Below are 15,625 nucleotides of genomic sequence, written 5' to 3'. Positions count from 1 at the left end.
GCCTTGAAACCAAGTCTGGAAACCAAACCTTATAGGGGAACAGTTGAAGGAGCTGGGTTTGTTTAGCATGGAAAAGAGGAGACCGAGAAGAGATAGGATAGCCAACTTTAAATATCTCAAGGGCTGTCACATGGAAGAAGACAAAAGCTTGTTTTCTCCTGCTCTGGACGGTAAGGCTCGAAGCAATGGCTTCAGGTTTCAAGAAAGGAGATTCCACTAAATATCAGGAAAAAATGTCTGACATAAGAGCTGTTTGACAGTGGAACAGTCTCCTTCGGGAGGTGGTCTCTCCTTCCTTGGAGGTTTTTAACCAGAGGTTGAATAGCCATCTGTCATGGATGCTTTAGTTTAGATTCCTGCATTGCAGAGGGTTGGACTAGATGAACCTTGGAGTCCCTTCCAACTCTTAATTCTAATTATTATTATATTATTATTATTTATACCCCACCCATCTGGCTGGGTTTCCCCAGCCACTCTGGGCAGCTCCCAGCAGAAGAGTACAAACACGAAAAAAAAGCAGACATTAAAAACATTATTTTCTTGACATCTGAAGGGAGGGCATTCCTCATGATTCTATGAGATAGAGATATCTCACAGCCCACCTGGCTTGGTGTTTTGCTAACTTTTGGCGAGGAGAGGCCTCTGGAGAAATTGGCCTTTTTGTAGTGGGAAGCCTTAAAGAGACTGAGCACTGCATTCTGGCTCTTTTGATACAGCTAAGTACCCCCCCCCCCCCAAAAAAAAAGCAATCTTAATTTCAGTCATATGCAGATCTTCTCAGAAGAAAGTCCCTATGAGTTTAATGGAGTTTCCGTTTGGGTAAGCCTGAAAGTTTGCATGTTGAGGTCTGCCAAGCCACCACTGAATAATTCACAATTCACACATAATTTTTGTTTAAGGTTTTTGGCATAATTTTGGCCACAACTTTATTAAAATACATAAATGTGAGTGGTTGCTTAGGCATTGGTTATGACTATCTGTCCCCACGCCCGGGGGCAGAACTGACTTCTGGATTCCAGCGAAAGCCAGTAGGGGAAAACAATATTGGGGAGAGCATGGAGCCAGGCACCAGACCCTCATCCCCCCCCCGCATGTTCCCGGGGGCTTGCGCGGACCTAAGCCCCACCCAGGGGTATGGATGAAAAAATGGCAAGCCCCTGGATTCCTTTAACGGAATTCCCTTTCTGCAGCAGCATTGAAGGGGCAGGCACCGCCAATCCTTACCCCTCTACCAACCAATTTTTTAACCAATGCCTAACTGCAACCTTACAAGTTGTGACGATTTGCTACGCAGTAGGCAAAAACCAAATGGCACCAGCCAATCAGCCAAATGGACAAAATTCCTACCAGGCCCCTGCCCCAAAAGCAGATGACCCCATGACAGGCATAGCAAGGTCAACGCAATAGCCCTAGATTAGGGAGGGTGGGCGGGTGATCCGATGCATGCAGCAAAAGAGCCCAGTCAGTGCCATGTTACTTGATTTTATAACCTTTGGTTCGGCCCCCTAAATGGCAACACCAGAATTTGCCCAGTATCCCAACTGCCCACTCACTGCAGATGGTCATCCATACTAACCCAGCCAGCAACAGAAGGGTGGCCTGTTCAGACCCCACCGCAACACATGCTCTCTATGAAGGAGAACACGCTTTGTCAGAACAATCCTATGTATGTCTGTTCAGAAGTAAGCCCCATTGAACTTAGTGGAGCTTATTCCCAGGAAAGTGTTATAAGACTGTAGGCTTTTTGTCCTGATTTCGCCTTTATCATTTTATTAGGGAAAGCAAAGAAATGCGTGCCAACCAAGCAAAAATTTCCATGGAAAATAGTAAAGCCATAAGCCAAGATAAATCTATCAAAAACAAAGCGGAAAGGGAGAGGTAAGTACTGCGTTCTATTGCTGTATATAGGATAAATTCTCACAGACCAGTCTGTTAAAACTTGCATTTTCAACTTCGTAATTTTAAGAAAGGTGTCTCTACATGATTCACTTGCTGAGCTTTTTTGAGAACTTATTATTTAGAATGCAGGTACAGAAACGTTAGCTTCCTGTGTGCACGTAAGCAGATAAATCAATTTGGACACAGATCTTGGTGTCCTCAGAATAACAGGAGTTGCACGGGAAACCAAATTGACAACAAAATGAGTGAGGCAAATAAATTGTTTGATGGAGGATACCCGATAACAGGAGACGAGGAAAAAATGTCGCGACTGATGTAATACGGGCTGTTCTGTGAGGGCAAAAAATGTTCTGTTTATAATTCCATGGTGGAAAACAACCATCCCCCTTTCCTTACAACATTCTGTTATTACTGTTATTCCTGATGGTGTGTCTACAGGAATGTACAAGCAGCAAGTTGCCTTACCCTTTTGTTGAGTCCACCCTAAAAAAGGGGTCACGTCCCCATTCTTCAGGAGAGTACCTCCTGGGCCTTTAAAGCCATATATGGAGAATATTTTGTTTATTGTATTATGATTAAATCCCATTCTTCTTCCAAAGGTGATGTCTTATCTCCAGAAAGCCTGCAAAAGAGGTTTTATTTATTAATTATGTGTTCTATCCCATGTCTCCTTCAAGGGCTTTGAGATGGTGCATCCAGTTATTTCTCCCATTTTTTTTTTCTCTTCACAAGCCTGTGAGCTAGGCGGAGAGATAGCAATTGGTTTTATTTGTTTATTCAGTGTATCTCCCACCCTTCCTCCTAAAGGAGCCCAGGATGGCAAGGCTACCAAGACCATGACTTGGTAGATATGTGAACCTGGAGCTGAGACATGGTGTTCAAAGCATCCCAGTAAACTTCGTAACTGATTGAACAAACTTCCCCACATCTAAACCCAACACTCTAGCCCAGTTATAACCAATGTTTTGCCTTCCAAAGGCTGTTGGACTCCCATCAGCCCCTGCTAGCATGGCCAATGCCTAGGGGTGATAGGTAAAAGGTAAAGGACCCCTGGACGGTTAAATCCAGTCAAAGGCGACTATGGGATTGTGGTGCTCATCTCGCTTCAGGCCGAGGGAACTGGCGTTTCTCCACAGACAGCTTTCCAGGTCATGTGGCCAGTTCTGGTGCAATGGATGGAAACCAGAGTGCATGGAAACGCCGTTTACCTTCCCGCCACAGTGGTACCTATTTATCTACTTGCACTGGTGTGCTTTCGAACAGCTAGGTTGGCAGGAGCTGGGACAGAGCAATGTGAGCTCACCCCATTGTGGGGATTCAAAACGCTGACCTTCCGATTGGCAAGCCCAAGAGGCTCAGTGTTTTAGACCACAGCGCCACTTGCGTCCCAGGGATGATAGGAGTTGTAGTCCAACACCCTTTGGATGGTACCATGTTAGCTATCCCTGTTGACTGGAACAGCATTCAAATCTGTCTTTCTCCATATCAAGACAACAGTTTCCTGGGCCAAATGTGTTGCTGCTAGCGAAGGAGTTAATGGATGGAAATTCTCCATTTTATGGGGCTTCATGTAAAGGAATCCTACTCTCATTCTCTTAACTGCTAACTTCTCTATTTTGAATGTTGGGAAAATAAGATGCCTTTCCGCTAAAAACTAACCTAGGGTGATGAGGTGAAAAAAGATGTCAAGGGTCCTGTACATTTTTATGTTGTGTAGGACTTACAAGCTTTTAAACTCCCTTCTACACAGCTGATAAAGGTTCAGGAGCCCTGTCCTATTTTGTGTCTGGTCACCCTCCTAAAACTGCAAGTTGCCCCATCATTCTCATGGCAACTGAGATCCTTCTGTCAACACTTGGGAACCTTCAACTTGGAAGCTCCAAATCCCTGTGATTAACAGAAATTGAACTTGAGCTGCTTTCAACCATCATCCGTTTGTGCACCCTCTTCTCACTGACGTTTATTTGTTAAAAACAAACAGATTTTACAATGTTAGAAATGTATTTTGTAGGCGTGTCAGGGAACTGAACAGCAGCAACACAAAGAAGTTTCTGGAGGAGAGAAAGCGAGTAAGTACCTAATTAGTTCACATATATCCAAAAACATCTGCATCATACTCTTCAAAGAGTCTCTCCTTTTAATAGATATCCCCACACTTCTCAAAAACTCACCTGTTTGCTTATTTGAAACTTCACAGTAAGTCTAAGTGCACTGTTGTTTCAATTTGCCACCTGAGCAATTAATTGGAAGGGTAGCGTTATACCAAACTTTCACCCACAGTTAAAAAAACGCTTCCCATTTTAAGTGGTATCTTCTTCATGCATGTTTGTGTTGCAGTTTCTATCCATTGTTCCCCATCTCTGCTTCTCCTTTTACACCACCTTAAAAGGTCATGGGGAAGCAGGGTTTTGCTCCCCCCCCCCAACATATTGCTTTCCCTTATAGCCTATCAGAGTTGACCTTGCTTGACATTGCTGTGAGCAAAGACATCTCATGGTTCTCACTTGGTTTGCAATGGGGAGGGAAGAGGGCTGGCACTCTTGCCACAATGTTCTGATAGTTTCTTCTGGCAAGCTTTTCTCACGAGTTGGTCTCTGCTTTAGGTGTTCAGTTTGTGTTGTTCTGAAATGTATACTTGGTTGTTCTTGTACTGTTTTTCAATAATAGTAATAGTAGTAGTAATAACCTTCCAACATACCCTCTGTACAACATCTGAACTTCACACCTCTTCAATTCCCTCTTGACAGGGAAAATCATAAAGAGGGGAGTGGTGGCAAATGATAAATCAGAAGTGCCAAAGAACCAGCCTTTCCTTTTGGCACAAAGACATCCAGTTCCATCATTATTGTCAGGGAACTGACATCGGAGCCGAGTGGAGAGGCAAGGCTCCCTAATGATGCCGGAGAGGGAACCAGCAAGGAGAGAGAGAGAGCTTCCGCTGGGGAAGGGAACCAAGGTGACACCAGGAAGAAAGGAGAGGCTGAGAGTACTTTGGAGGGGAGGCTCTGAGACTCTTCCAGTGAGGTCAGTGAGGAAAGTGCAGGACCACCCCTTGGCACACCCACTCTGCGCGGAAGGCTTCCGCGCAGAGAAGCGAGGAGGAGATTATCTGTTAAGGAATTCTTATGTTGGAGGAAGTTTAGGAAACGGCCACTGACGGATTCTGCCAGTGATTGAGACAGTCGCGTTTTTAGGGCTGTCAAACCGGGAAAAGGTCCAGCTACGTAGCCAGCTCGGAGCAGTTTGGAATTTACGCACAAGCAACCCCAATTCCCATTACAATTATGTACACCATAGCAGTAAGGATCTATCCCTCCACACAGTTTTAGAAGCGTGGCTACTACTTTTAATAGTCCAAACAGCCCCTTAGAAAATTCTGATGTTTCGTTTTTGCATTTGCCTGTTTTTGTTTACAGCTGGCAATGAAGCAATCAAAGGAAATGGACCAGCTGAAGAAAGTTCAACTTGAGCATCTAGAAATTCTGGAGAAACAAAATGAGCAGGTAATGGTGCAATGGCTTATGAAAGGCAAGTGGGGTGTGTGAAGCATTTAGTTAAGAAATTGGTTATTGGAGTAATTGATCACAAATACATGATTGTGCCCCAGAATATATATATTTTAAAATACTTTATTTAATATGTGTGTGTCTGTGTATTTTGTGTATATTTTAGTTGAAGTACAGTGGTACCTCCGGTTACGAACAGGATTCGTTCTGGAGGCCTGGCCGTATCCTGAAAGCTTCGTAACTGGAGGCGCCCTTCTGTGCGCGCACGCGGCATGATTGAGCACTTCTGCGCATGCGCACAGAAGTGTACACTTCTGGGCTTGCTGTGGCCATAACCCGAAGATTCTGTAACTTGGAGGTTACGCAACACGAGGTACCACTGTACTCAGAAAAATGAATGGTGGCAGGCTCCATCTTAAAAGGCATATTCCCCCTTCTGTTCACATAGCAGGGACTGCCTCTTATAATACCTGAGTGCCTCATCAAAAAATAAAGGTACAGTCATATCTTGGTTTTTGAACAGCTTAGTTCTCAAACGTTTTGGCTCCCAAACGCTGTAACCCCAGAAGTGTGTGTTCTGGTTTGTGAACTATTTTTGGAAGCCGAACATCTGACGGGGCTTCTGCAGTTTCCTGTTGGCTGCAGGAGCTTCCTGCAGCTAATCAGAAGCCATGCTTTGGTTTTTGAACGTTTTGGAAGTCAAACTGACTTCCGGAATAAATTGCATTTGACTTCCAAAGTATGACTGTGCTTCCTTTTTTCCATTTGCGAGTGGATATGAATTTAGTCAGATCAATGCAGAGAATATAACTAAAACACCTGATTAAAATTTCTTGAATTGGGTGCCAGCCCTAGTGTTTATAATGTGTCATACACCTTCAGTCTCACCTGTTAATGCAGATCATATTTATTTTAATAGTCTTAGTGCTGGAAGATTTAGGATGGACACTTTCAAAATGCTGTTTTGAAATGGTTTCGTTTTCCAGTTTATTTTCTCTCATTCCACTAGGTTTTATTTCACTTTCAGTAAGCACAAAACCTGCAAGAGCAAAGCCAGAAACCTGTGTCTTTCCACAGGTGCTTCTCCTTTTTGGGGGGGCGGGGTATGGGTAAGCCTTTCAAAGTCCAGTAGTCCCTGCAAAAAGAGAGCACTCTTCTGGGTGTTCCTTCATTCACCAAGTTGAGACTGGGAGGGTATATACCAGGCTTCCTCAACCTCGGCCCTCCAGATGTTTTGGCCTACAACTCCCATGATCCCTAGCTAGCAGGACCAGTGATGAGGGATGATGGGAATTGTTTCAAAACATCTGGAGGGCCGAGGTTGAGGAAGCCTGGTGTACACAGTGACCCTACCAGCTCCTCTCTCCTTTGGCATTCCCAGCCTCAGAGGCCTAATGGAACTTAAACCCAGATATCCTCTAGAACAGAGTGGTCCAATGCGTGGCCCTAGAGGAATTTTGGTGGCCCTCAGCAAAATTTGACCCCAGCCCTCACACTGCCTTCCCAAAGCTGGGTAAGCAAGGTGCTGGGCTTTGGAAAGGTGGTGTGAGGGCACTAGGACCCCACCACCGGCATGACAGGTTCTGTGTCAAAGTATACTTGAAGCCCACTTGGTTTGAAAAGTTCGGCTCCCCAATAATAATAATAATAATAATTTATTACTTATACCCCACCCATCTGGCTGCATTTCCCCAGCCACTCTGGGCGGCTTCCAACAGGAGATTAAAAATACATTAAAATACATCTAGAAGTCACTTAGGCTGTAGTCTTGTTACCCGCATACCTGGGACTCAGTCTACTGAGCTAAGTGGGACTTACTTCTGAGTAGACATAGTAAGGAGCATTTTGTGAAAATCTTGCTGTAACCTTCGTTACCAGAGGAAAATGGAGACGTGCAGATGAAAGCAGAAACAAACGGAAAATGTTTTTTATATATTTGCATTTATTTTCCTTGCATTTGTTTGTCGTTCTCATCTCAGCTGTCATTCCTTTTATTTGCCTTGTTGTATTTCTCGATTTTGACATTATTATTTTTTGTGCAAACAGCTTTTGAAATCCTGCCATGCAGTCTCTCAAACTCAAGGTAGGATTGATCGGTACTGAGCTAGCTACTACATTCAGTGTGCTTTCCTTCTAAAATAAATCATTTTTCACTGAGACTCTTTTGTGTGTGTGTAGATCTAATTAGTGATGGATGAGCTACCTTTGGCTTGATTTGAAATCAGCTTGGAAAGCTCTTCCATTTCCCAAGAGTTCTTTCTTAGCTCATAATGTTGGCACATGAGCACTGATGTGCTGTGCACTGATGTATTGCCCCTGGAAACTGTAGTTCTGTTGGTACCTCATGCATGATTGCCATTTCAATCGACACAGATTGAATTTGGCTAGGCCATTCCCCAGTTTAGTAGTTCATATGGCATGGTATTGTTTTGGAAAATATATGCTATTTTTTTAAAAAAAGTTCCCATAGTTTCTCAACACCCAACAAGAACCATGAGTCTGGTGAGTGCTAACCATACATGCGCAGAATCTTGTTTAATACCCAGAACTGGAGAAGAAATTATAGGGTGAATGGTGTTCAGCTCATAATCCAGCCAAGCATTGTGAGTTTGACAAGTTTACAAGCATTGGACAAATTTGCAATCATTGTGAGCCGTACCAGGTAATACAAATTTGGGTACCAGTTATAGATGCAATCGCTGAGATGTGTCATTTGCATAACAAAGACAATGTTTCAGAACAACCCAGTGTTTTCATTGTTTCAGAAGCACTGCAGGTCAAACTATAATATATATAATAGTGAGACCATGCCTTTTGTATGTGATGTCAATCAAAATGGATCAACAAGTAGGTTTCCTCTATAAAAGTATGACTTCATTTGACAAAATGTTGGACTTGAAAAACTTTTATCAGTCCACCTTTACTTCCTGAATTTGTCCATAAGGTGTTCTTGCATCGATTATCATGAATTTTGTAAACTGAATTGATTATCATGAATTTTGTGGATGAAATTAGATAGCCACCTTTCCTATTAAACTCATGATCATGAATGATGCAAGAAGATGCCACATTTGAAACCCTTTCCCCCTCTAAATTCATGCAGTGCCAAGTGGATAACAATTACAACTCTCCTACACATTCCTGAAAAAAAAGTAGGCAGAAATGAGATCACATTCATTGGAATTTCTTTTGATAAGAATTCACCTTCATTTGCATCTATAATTTTTTGCTGTTAAGAATCATGTTTGCCACACTGAAAAACTTTGGTAATATATCTAAGGTCTGTTTTGTGTCCCTTTTCTCAACATAAAATGACTGAATTAGGCTTTCCCAAATTTTGTCTCCCATCATGACTAAGGCTTTGCTTTTAGACTCCTGAATATTTCGCTTCCCCGTTGTTAATTTGAAAGTGTTGCAAAAGATAACTTATAAGAATATAGTCCATCTTCAAACAGTCCCTAAAGCCATGGTTAGTCATTTACAGACGGTTTGAGGAAGGCGACAGGTAACTGAATTTCATCTGGAACATCCCAGATGTTGAAATATATATATATAGGTCAGCATTTCAAAAGAGGTTGTATTTGCTGAGCCATACATTATGTTTCCACATTTTCACTTATGATTTTTGCCCATTAATGTCTGACTTCAAATACTTGAAAGGAAGGAGGAGGGAGCTGTAATGCCCTTTTTTCATGCTTGTGTTGCTCAGATTTTTAGGTTTATACAAAATCCACTGGTTTTCATAGAGAAGCATAGCAATAGCCTCCGTCCCTCACTTTTATATCTGAATTTGGTTAGTGGAGAATTGTGTTTATCTGGTGTGCATGCAAATAGAAAACAGCCCTCATTTATTCAGTTACAGATAGGTAGCCGTGTTGGTCTGCCATAGTCAAAACAAACAAAAAAAATCCTTCCAGTAGCACCTTAAAGACCAACTAAGTTAGTTCTTGGTATGAGCTTTCGTGTGCATGTGCATGTGTACCTGAAGAAGTGTGCATGCACACGAAAGCTCATACCAAGAACTGACTTAGTTGGTCTTTAAGGTGCTACTGGAAGGAATTTTTTTTGTCTTGAGTTGAAGGTTAGCTCTGTACATTTATCCCTACTGCAATAACACCCAAATCAGCCTGGCATCACAGTCTGAAAGTGGTACTCAGATGCACAGTCTCTTCTCCCCCTCCGCCCCACTACTGTGTTCTGTCCTGTTATAACCACACAATTGTCCTGGTTTGCAGGCGAAGGAGATGCAGCAGATGGTGAAGCTAGAAGCAGAGATGGACCGCAGGCCAGCAACAGTGGTATAATGCTCCAACACACAAACTGAAGTCTGAAAACCCCGTATGCTTTGTATTTGCAAAGCCAACTCACTAAATATTGGAAGGCGGTGTCTCTTCTACTTAGTGTCAAGCAAGCGTAGCTGGGAATCACTGATGAAGAACTTAGAATTTTTGTAACATTTGGAGTACTGTATTTTATTTTTAGCAATCGACGATTCTTCTAAAAAAAGAGAAGATTTTTAAATTCTGTCCAGTTCAGAAGAAAAATGCTCCCCTTTGAACAAGGGTGTGTGTGTCTTTGTTTGTGTGTGTGTGTGTGTGTGTGTGTGTGTGTCAGTCAGGGCTACAGGATCAGACCAGTCTAATACAGCAAAACATTATTTTATAATAATTTGCACTTGTCTATTATTAACTTATATTGATATTTTATATCACATTTTGCCTGCGCTTCTTTTGCTTTCGAGAAAACCAGGAGTTCCCAGGACCTTGCAGTATCCTGACCCAAGAGCCTTTGAAAAGGGGCACTGGGTTCCCCCCCCCCCGAGTAAATTGCAATAAATTTGACACCATAGCTTAAAGAAAACGGTCTCTGGAGTTTTTCTTTTTACTGTAAAGACAAACTAGAACTACCAGATTTAATGATGGTGCAAATTAAAATAATGTATTAAGAAACCACTCTCTCTAACGTTAGTAGAGAAGGTAAACATACAGTATAAAATCTGTCCCAGTCCTTTTTCCTGTATTCAGAATTACATCATCAAGAAGTGCTGTATCAGGCTGGTCTTGTCTGGTTGAAGCTACTGTTTTGTACAATGCTGCTGAAAGGATTGCCAAGTGGCAAAAAGAGACCAGTCTTTGTGCCAAATCTACTTATTATGACAAAAAGTAAAGGAACTGTATCGTAGGCACTTTAACAAACGTTTACATCCTACTTAACAGTTGCATATTGATCCATTTGTTACCAGGCCCCCAATACTACAGCTCATTGTATCTTAAGTTTTGTTAAATAGCTGTTTTGGAGGGGTAGGGAGAATTTGTAACTGTGAAAATGTAGAGTATTTATACACATGCAATCACACTATTGTAGAAGATCACGTTCCTGTTTCGACATTGTCGGCAGTAGTAAACAAAAACCTGTGTGCATGTGGTACAGACACCAATTTTTTCAGTGACTATTGTATGACCGCCCAGTTATTCTCTTACTGGTAAACAAATAGAGTCTGTGTATGATTATGAGACAGAATATTTGAATAACTAACGAAACATAGGGATATATATATATATAAATATATGTGTATATGAATTATGTGGGCATTCTTAATACTTCAAGTTCTAGTTGAAAAAAGAAAGTATATTAATTTAATTTTACACAATATATTTATGCAGATTTTCAGACTTTCATATCAGGAATAACCCTTTTTATGTCTGTTATATATATATATATATCTCCAAACAATTTGCTACAGTATTAAAGCGCATGTTCTTGAAGCCCGCTGTAGTTACAACGCAGAACAATGCATGCCAGCCTTCTGCTTGGAATTGTCAACATAAGAGACTGTGGGAAGCTGGTAGTTTAGAACAAATCAGACAACTGATTTCAGTAACGCTGAATACCAATCATGTTGTTGTATATGCTTGTACAAACTGATTCTACGTATTCCTTTAAAAATGACATAATGATGTAACTGTCCCGAGATAATAACTTTCAGGTTCTCTAATAAAATTTTGAAAAATACCAATGGAGTCTATGGTAGCATGAATCAAATTTCTCTTATGTTCACAGACTGCCTAGGGTATAATTCTGTAAAGTTGCTCCAAAGAAGAAACGTATTGATCTAGTCAGCTTTGCCTTCTGTTGCAGACGTGGGAAACCCATTTTGGGGTTAAGGGCTGCATTGACAGTCACCTGCACCTCAGAGCCAGGTGCCAGCAGGGGGCATGGCTAATGTATACAGTGGTACCTCGGGTTACATACGCTTCAGGTTACATACACTTCAGGTTACAGACTCTGCTAACCCAGAAAAAGTGCTTCAGGTTAAGAACTTTGCTTCAGGATGAGAACAGAAATCCTGCTCCGGCGGCGTGGTGGCAGCAGGAGGCCCCATTAGCTAAAGTGGTGCTTCAGGTTAAGAACGGACCTCCGGAACGAATTACCGTAATTTTTGCACCATAACACTCACTTTTTTCCTCCTAGAAAGTAAGGGAAAATGTCTGTGTGTGTTATGGAGCGAATGCCTGCGGGTGGCGGGGGGGGGGAACTGCTGCAGTCGTGAGCAGAGGATCCATGGTTCCCCTTTCTTCCCTCCTCCGTGGTTACAAAGCATGGATCCACATGGATCCTCAGGATTTTTGCATTGGGCTACTCCAAACTCACTGTCAGATCACATGTCTGTGGCCACAGCATGAACCAAAAAAATCATATATCCACTATTTCGTTTAGAATATCCACTATTTCATGTTTTCCTCCTCTAAAAACTAAGTGCGTGTTATGGTCTGGTGCGTGTTATAGAGCGAAAAATACGGTAAGTACTTAACTCGAGGTACCACTGTACATGCATCCCAGACTGGGGAAATTCTACTCAATATTTATCCAGAGCAGAACTCCAACGTATAGTTAGCAGAGTAAAAACTTAAACACGTTGCAGGATTCCCGAAAAATAGACCAGCAGCAATTGTATTTCATCCAGCAGAGCTTTACTACTACTGAAGGCAAATGAGCATCATGGTCACAAATCCAATACATTCAGGTTTGGCACAGTCCATAAGAAATCCAGTTGTAGCAGCGTACTATGTACAGAACACCAGACCAGAAGGAAGAGAGATAGAAAGTGAAAGGGGGAAAGCCAGGCTCCTTCTGACCTATTTTTATAGTCAACATGACCTTGACAGAAGAGATAACAGAACCAGTTCAAACCAGCTGTACTCAGTTTTTCTGAAAGTATAACCCAAACATCATGAACCTTCTGCTTTTTTCTTTCACACAGAGAAGCTTCCAGAACCCTCTTGAATTAGAATAGGAAAGATCTCTGCACATCAGATCAATACTTTCTGCACTAAGAAATCCAAACTGACAATATTGCATGCTCCATCACCCCACATGCAGGCATGCTGCACTCTCTCCCACTCTCATATACTCACATGTAGGCTAGGGCTGGGTAGTATATCAATATACCCCTCAAAACCGGTTTGAAATGATATCAGTTTCACAATATATTGTGAATCATGATGTGGGCCAGCCAATGCCTCTACATAGTGCCATCCTTATTTCAGACATTGTGATATATCGGTATATTGCAATGTTTAGGTGGTGATATATCACAGTGTTGGAAACCAGGTATCGCCCTGCCCTAATGTAGGCACACTCCCCCAGAGGAATAATTGACACCTCTGTTCACATACTGTCAAAGCTTCAGGAAAGCTATTCCTCCCCCGGTTGCAGCGAGAGCAGAGAAAACAAGGTCGAGTCCTTTTTAATGAGTTTCTTCTATCATAATAGCAAGAGACAAAAGAACGCAACAAGCTTTAACAACGGCGTTGCTCCAAACTGGGCTCCTCCTCCTTCCTCGCTAGAAGAAGAAGAGAAGAAGAGTTTGGATTTGATATCCCTCTTTATCACTACCCTACGGAGTCTCAAAGCGGCTAACATTCTCCTTTCCCTTCCTCCCCCACAACAAACACTCTGTGAGGTGAGTGGGGCTGAGAGACTTCAAAGAAGTGTGACTGGCCCAAGGTCACCCAGCAGCTGCATGGGGAGGAGCGGGGAAGCGAACCCGGTTCACCAGACTACTGCTCTTAGCCACTACACCACACTGGCTCCCTAGCAACAGCATCCCCCTTTCTGGTCGCCACTCATGGTCAAATGTCTCCGAGTCCTTTTTTCCTGCACTCTTAATGAATGCCGAGTTCTGGGAGAAGGGGGATCAGAAATACTCTCCACTGGCAGCCTGTTATCTGGCTGCCCTGCCGCAGTCCCACCCCCTTCTTCTAACACTTCCCAGCTCTTCTGTTCGCCTGTCTCTGAGCTGTGACTTTCCTCAAACCCCTGCTGTAATCGAGGCTGCCTCCCTCTTTTCCTGCAGCATCCGGAGAAGGGGGGGTGTCTCCTCCATTCCTCCTCCTCCCTCTCACCCTCTTGAGTCCAATATCTGACACATACTTGGCCTTCCCACAGCAGCATCGCTGCCACAAACTGGGATTGTGACAGGGGCAGGGTGGCTGTGAAATTGAGACTGTTTCAGAGACACAAATCAATCACCCCTGCCACTGCGCTCCAAACCAACCTTACCACCACACTCCAAAGAATCATGGTAGGGAGTGAGGGATGATGGAAATGCTGTCCTTCATGCTAAAAGAGCAGGCAGACAGGTGTGTACCTGAAGGAGCGTATCCATGCCCATTATTCAGTCTGGACACTGAGATCCAGCGCCGAGGGCGTTCTGGCAGTTCCCTCATTGCTAGAAGTGAGGTTACAGGGAAGCAGGCAGAAGGCCTTCTCAGTAGTGGCACCCACCCTGTGGAACACCCTCCCATCAGATGCCAAGGAAATAAGCAGCTATCCTTTTTTAAAAAGACATCTGAAAGCAGCCCTGTTTAGGGAAGTTTTTAATATTTAATGCTGTATTGTTTTTAGCACTCGATTGGGAGCTGCCCAGAGTGGCTGGAGAAATTCAGCCAGATGGGTGGAGTATAATTAGTAGTAGCAGTAGTAGTAGTATTTCTTTCTCAACTGAGCACTGTGGGGTTTAGTGCGAATATCAATCTAAAATCCCCTGGCTTGCTCTTTAAGGACAAAAGGCACCATTCCCTATTTAAATTTATTTGGTTTTTCAAATTTAAATCTTACAGAAATATATCAATCATAAAAACAAAATTCCAACTAATCTCTTGGACTTCCCTCCTCCCCTTTGTGGGTCCTATTGTTAATCATTTCCTCAAATCTTTTACATTTCCATTGTGTCCAAAATTCACCCTTAAACTACAAGTGTTATCCCAATCCTACTAACAATTTCAACTGTTTGCAATGGTCTTTAAGATAAGTTATAAATTTTCCCCCATTGTTAAAGAAGACAACGTTCCTACTAGAGAAGAATGGCAGATGAAGTTAATGGACCCTGCTGAAATGGCTAAAACAACCAGAAGAGTCAGAAATCAGGAAGACCAAAATGTTAACAAAAGTCAGCATTCCCACCCCTCGCTCCAGCACTGTGGAGGCGAGAAATGCTGCCTTCTACTCTGGAAGAGGAAGCAGAGAACTTGTCTCCAGTTTCGGTGCCACAGTGCTTCGTACTGAGACCAGAGAGAAAACCCTTTAGAGAGGGACTCTGAACAGCGGCAAGGATTTTATATTACAATCCCAGGGCAGAGCTCTGTAGATAAAGCGCTGTTTCTGCTCTTTAGAGATTACTTTGTGAAAATCAGGGAAGAGTGCTTTATCTCCCAATCAGATCCCAATATTTATTTGTTTAGGTGACACGTATGCCACCCTTGGCACAAGCCACAGGACAGTTTTCAACAAAATCAGATAGAATAAAAAGAAGACATGAAACCTGTAAAAAAAACAACCCACAAGAATAATGATGCACAACACTAAATTGTTATTGCCAGTAGCAACAATTTGTCTAATCAGGACTGTCACCTTGCAGATCCCTACTTAAGTAAAACTGCAGTTCCTGGCAAGTTCTACTTCACAGAACTTGCTCGGCCATCTCTGACCCACAGGTTATCACTCCTGTCTTTAATTTTAACCTGTAATTCATTTCTAGGTTATGGATCTCCAATAAGAAAACGTTCTGGCTGTGACCCAGTGCATTTTCATTGGAAATCCCACTGACCTATCTCAATCTTTACTTTTAAAATATCATACAAAACTGATCCTGGGTTGAAATCCATCAACAACACTCTTCTGGCATTACTAAAAGGAGCACATTTGTATCTTACAAATCC

The 15,625-nt window shown here is 42.6% G+C and overlaps 1 protein-coding gene across 11 annotated transcripts in view; it reads left to right on the top strand.

Annotated features, from left to right (window-relative positions):
* PLCB4 (phospholipase C beta 4) overlaps window positions 1-11,417 on the top strand; it is a 246,337-nt gene extending 234,920 nt beyond the window's left edge. For 9 of the 11 annotated variants that reach the window (XM_081905997.1, XM_081905989.1, XM_081905994.1 and 6 more), the window contains 5 exons: window positions 1,777-1,878; window positions 3,911-3,968; window positions 5,316-5,402; window positions 7,452-7,488; window positions 9,641-11,417. In XM_081905997.1, coding sequence (XP_081762123.1) covers window positions 1,777-1,878; window positions 3,911-3,968; window positions 5,316-5,402; window positions 7,452-7,488; window positions 9,641-9,729 — 373 coding nt within the window. In that variant the 3' untranslated portion in view covers window positions 9,730-11,417. The remainder of the gene's footprint in view (window positions 1-1,776; window positions 1,879-3,910; window positions 3,969-5,315; window positions 5,403-7,451; window positions 7,489-9,640) is intronic. The other 2 variants (XM_081905993.1, XM_081905992.1) reach the window with 1 other exon arrangement.
* Window positions 11,418-15,625: the final 4,208 nt, after the last annotated feature.

This window comes from Podarcis melisellensis (genome assembly GCF_964234715.1).
Source record: "Podarcis melisellensis genome assembly, chromosome: 3".
Classification (NCBI taxonomy): domain Eukaryota; kingdom Metazoa; phylum Chordata; class Lepidosauria; order Squamata; family Lacertidae; genus Podarcis; species Podarcis melisellensis.
Note: the sequence above shows the minus strand (reverse complement) of the source record. Positions and strands in the feature narration are given on the sequence as shown.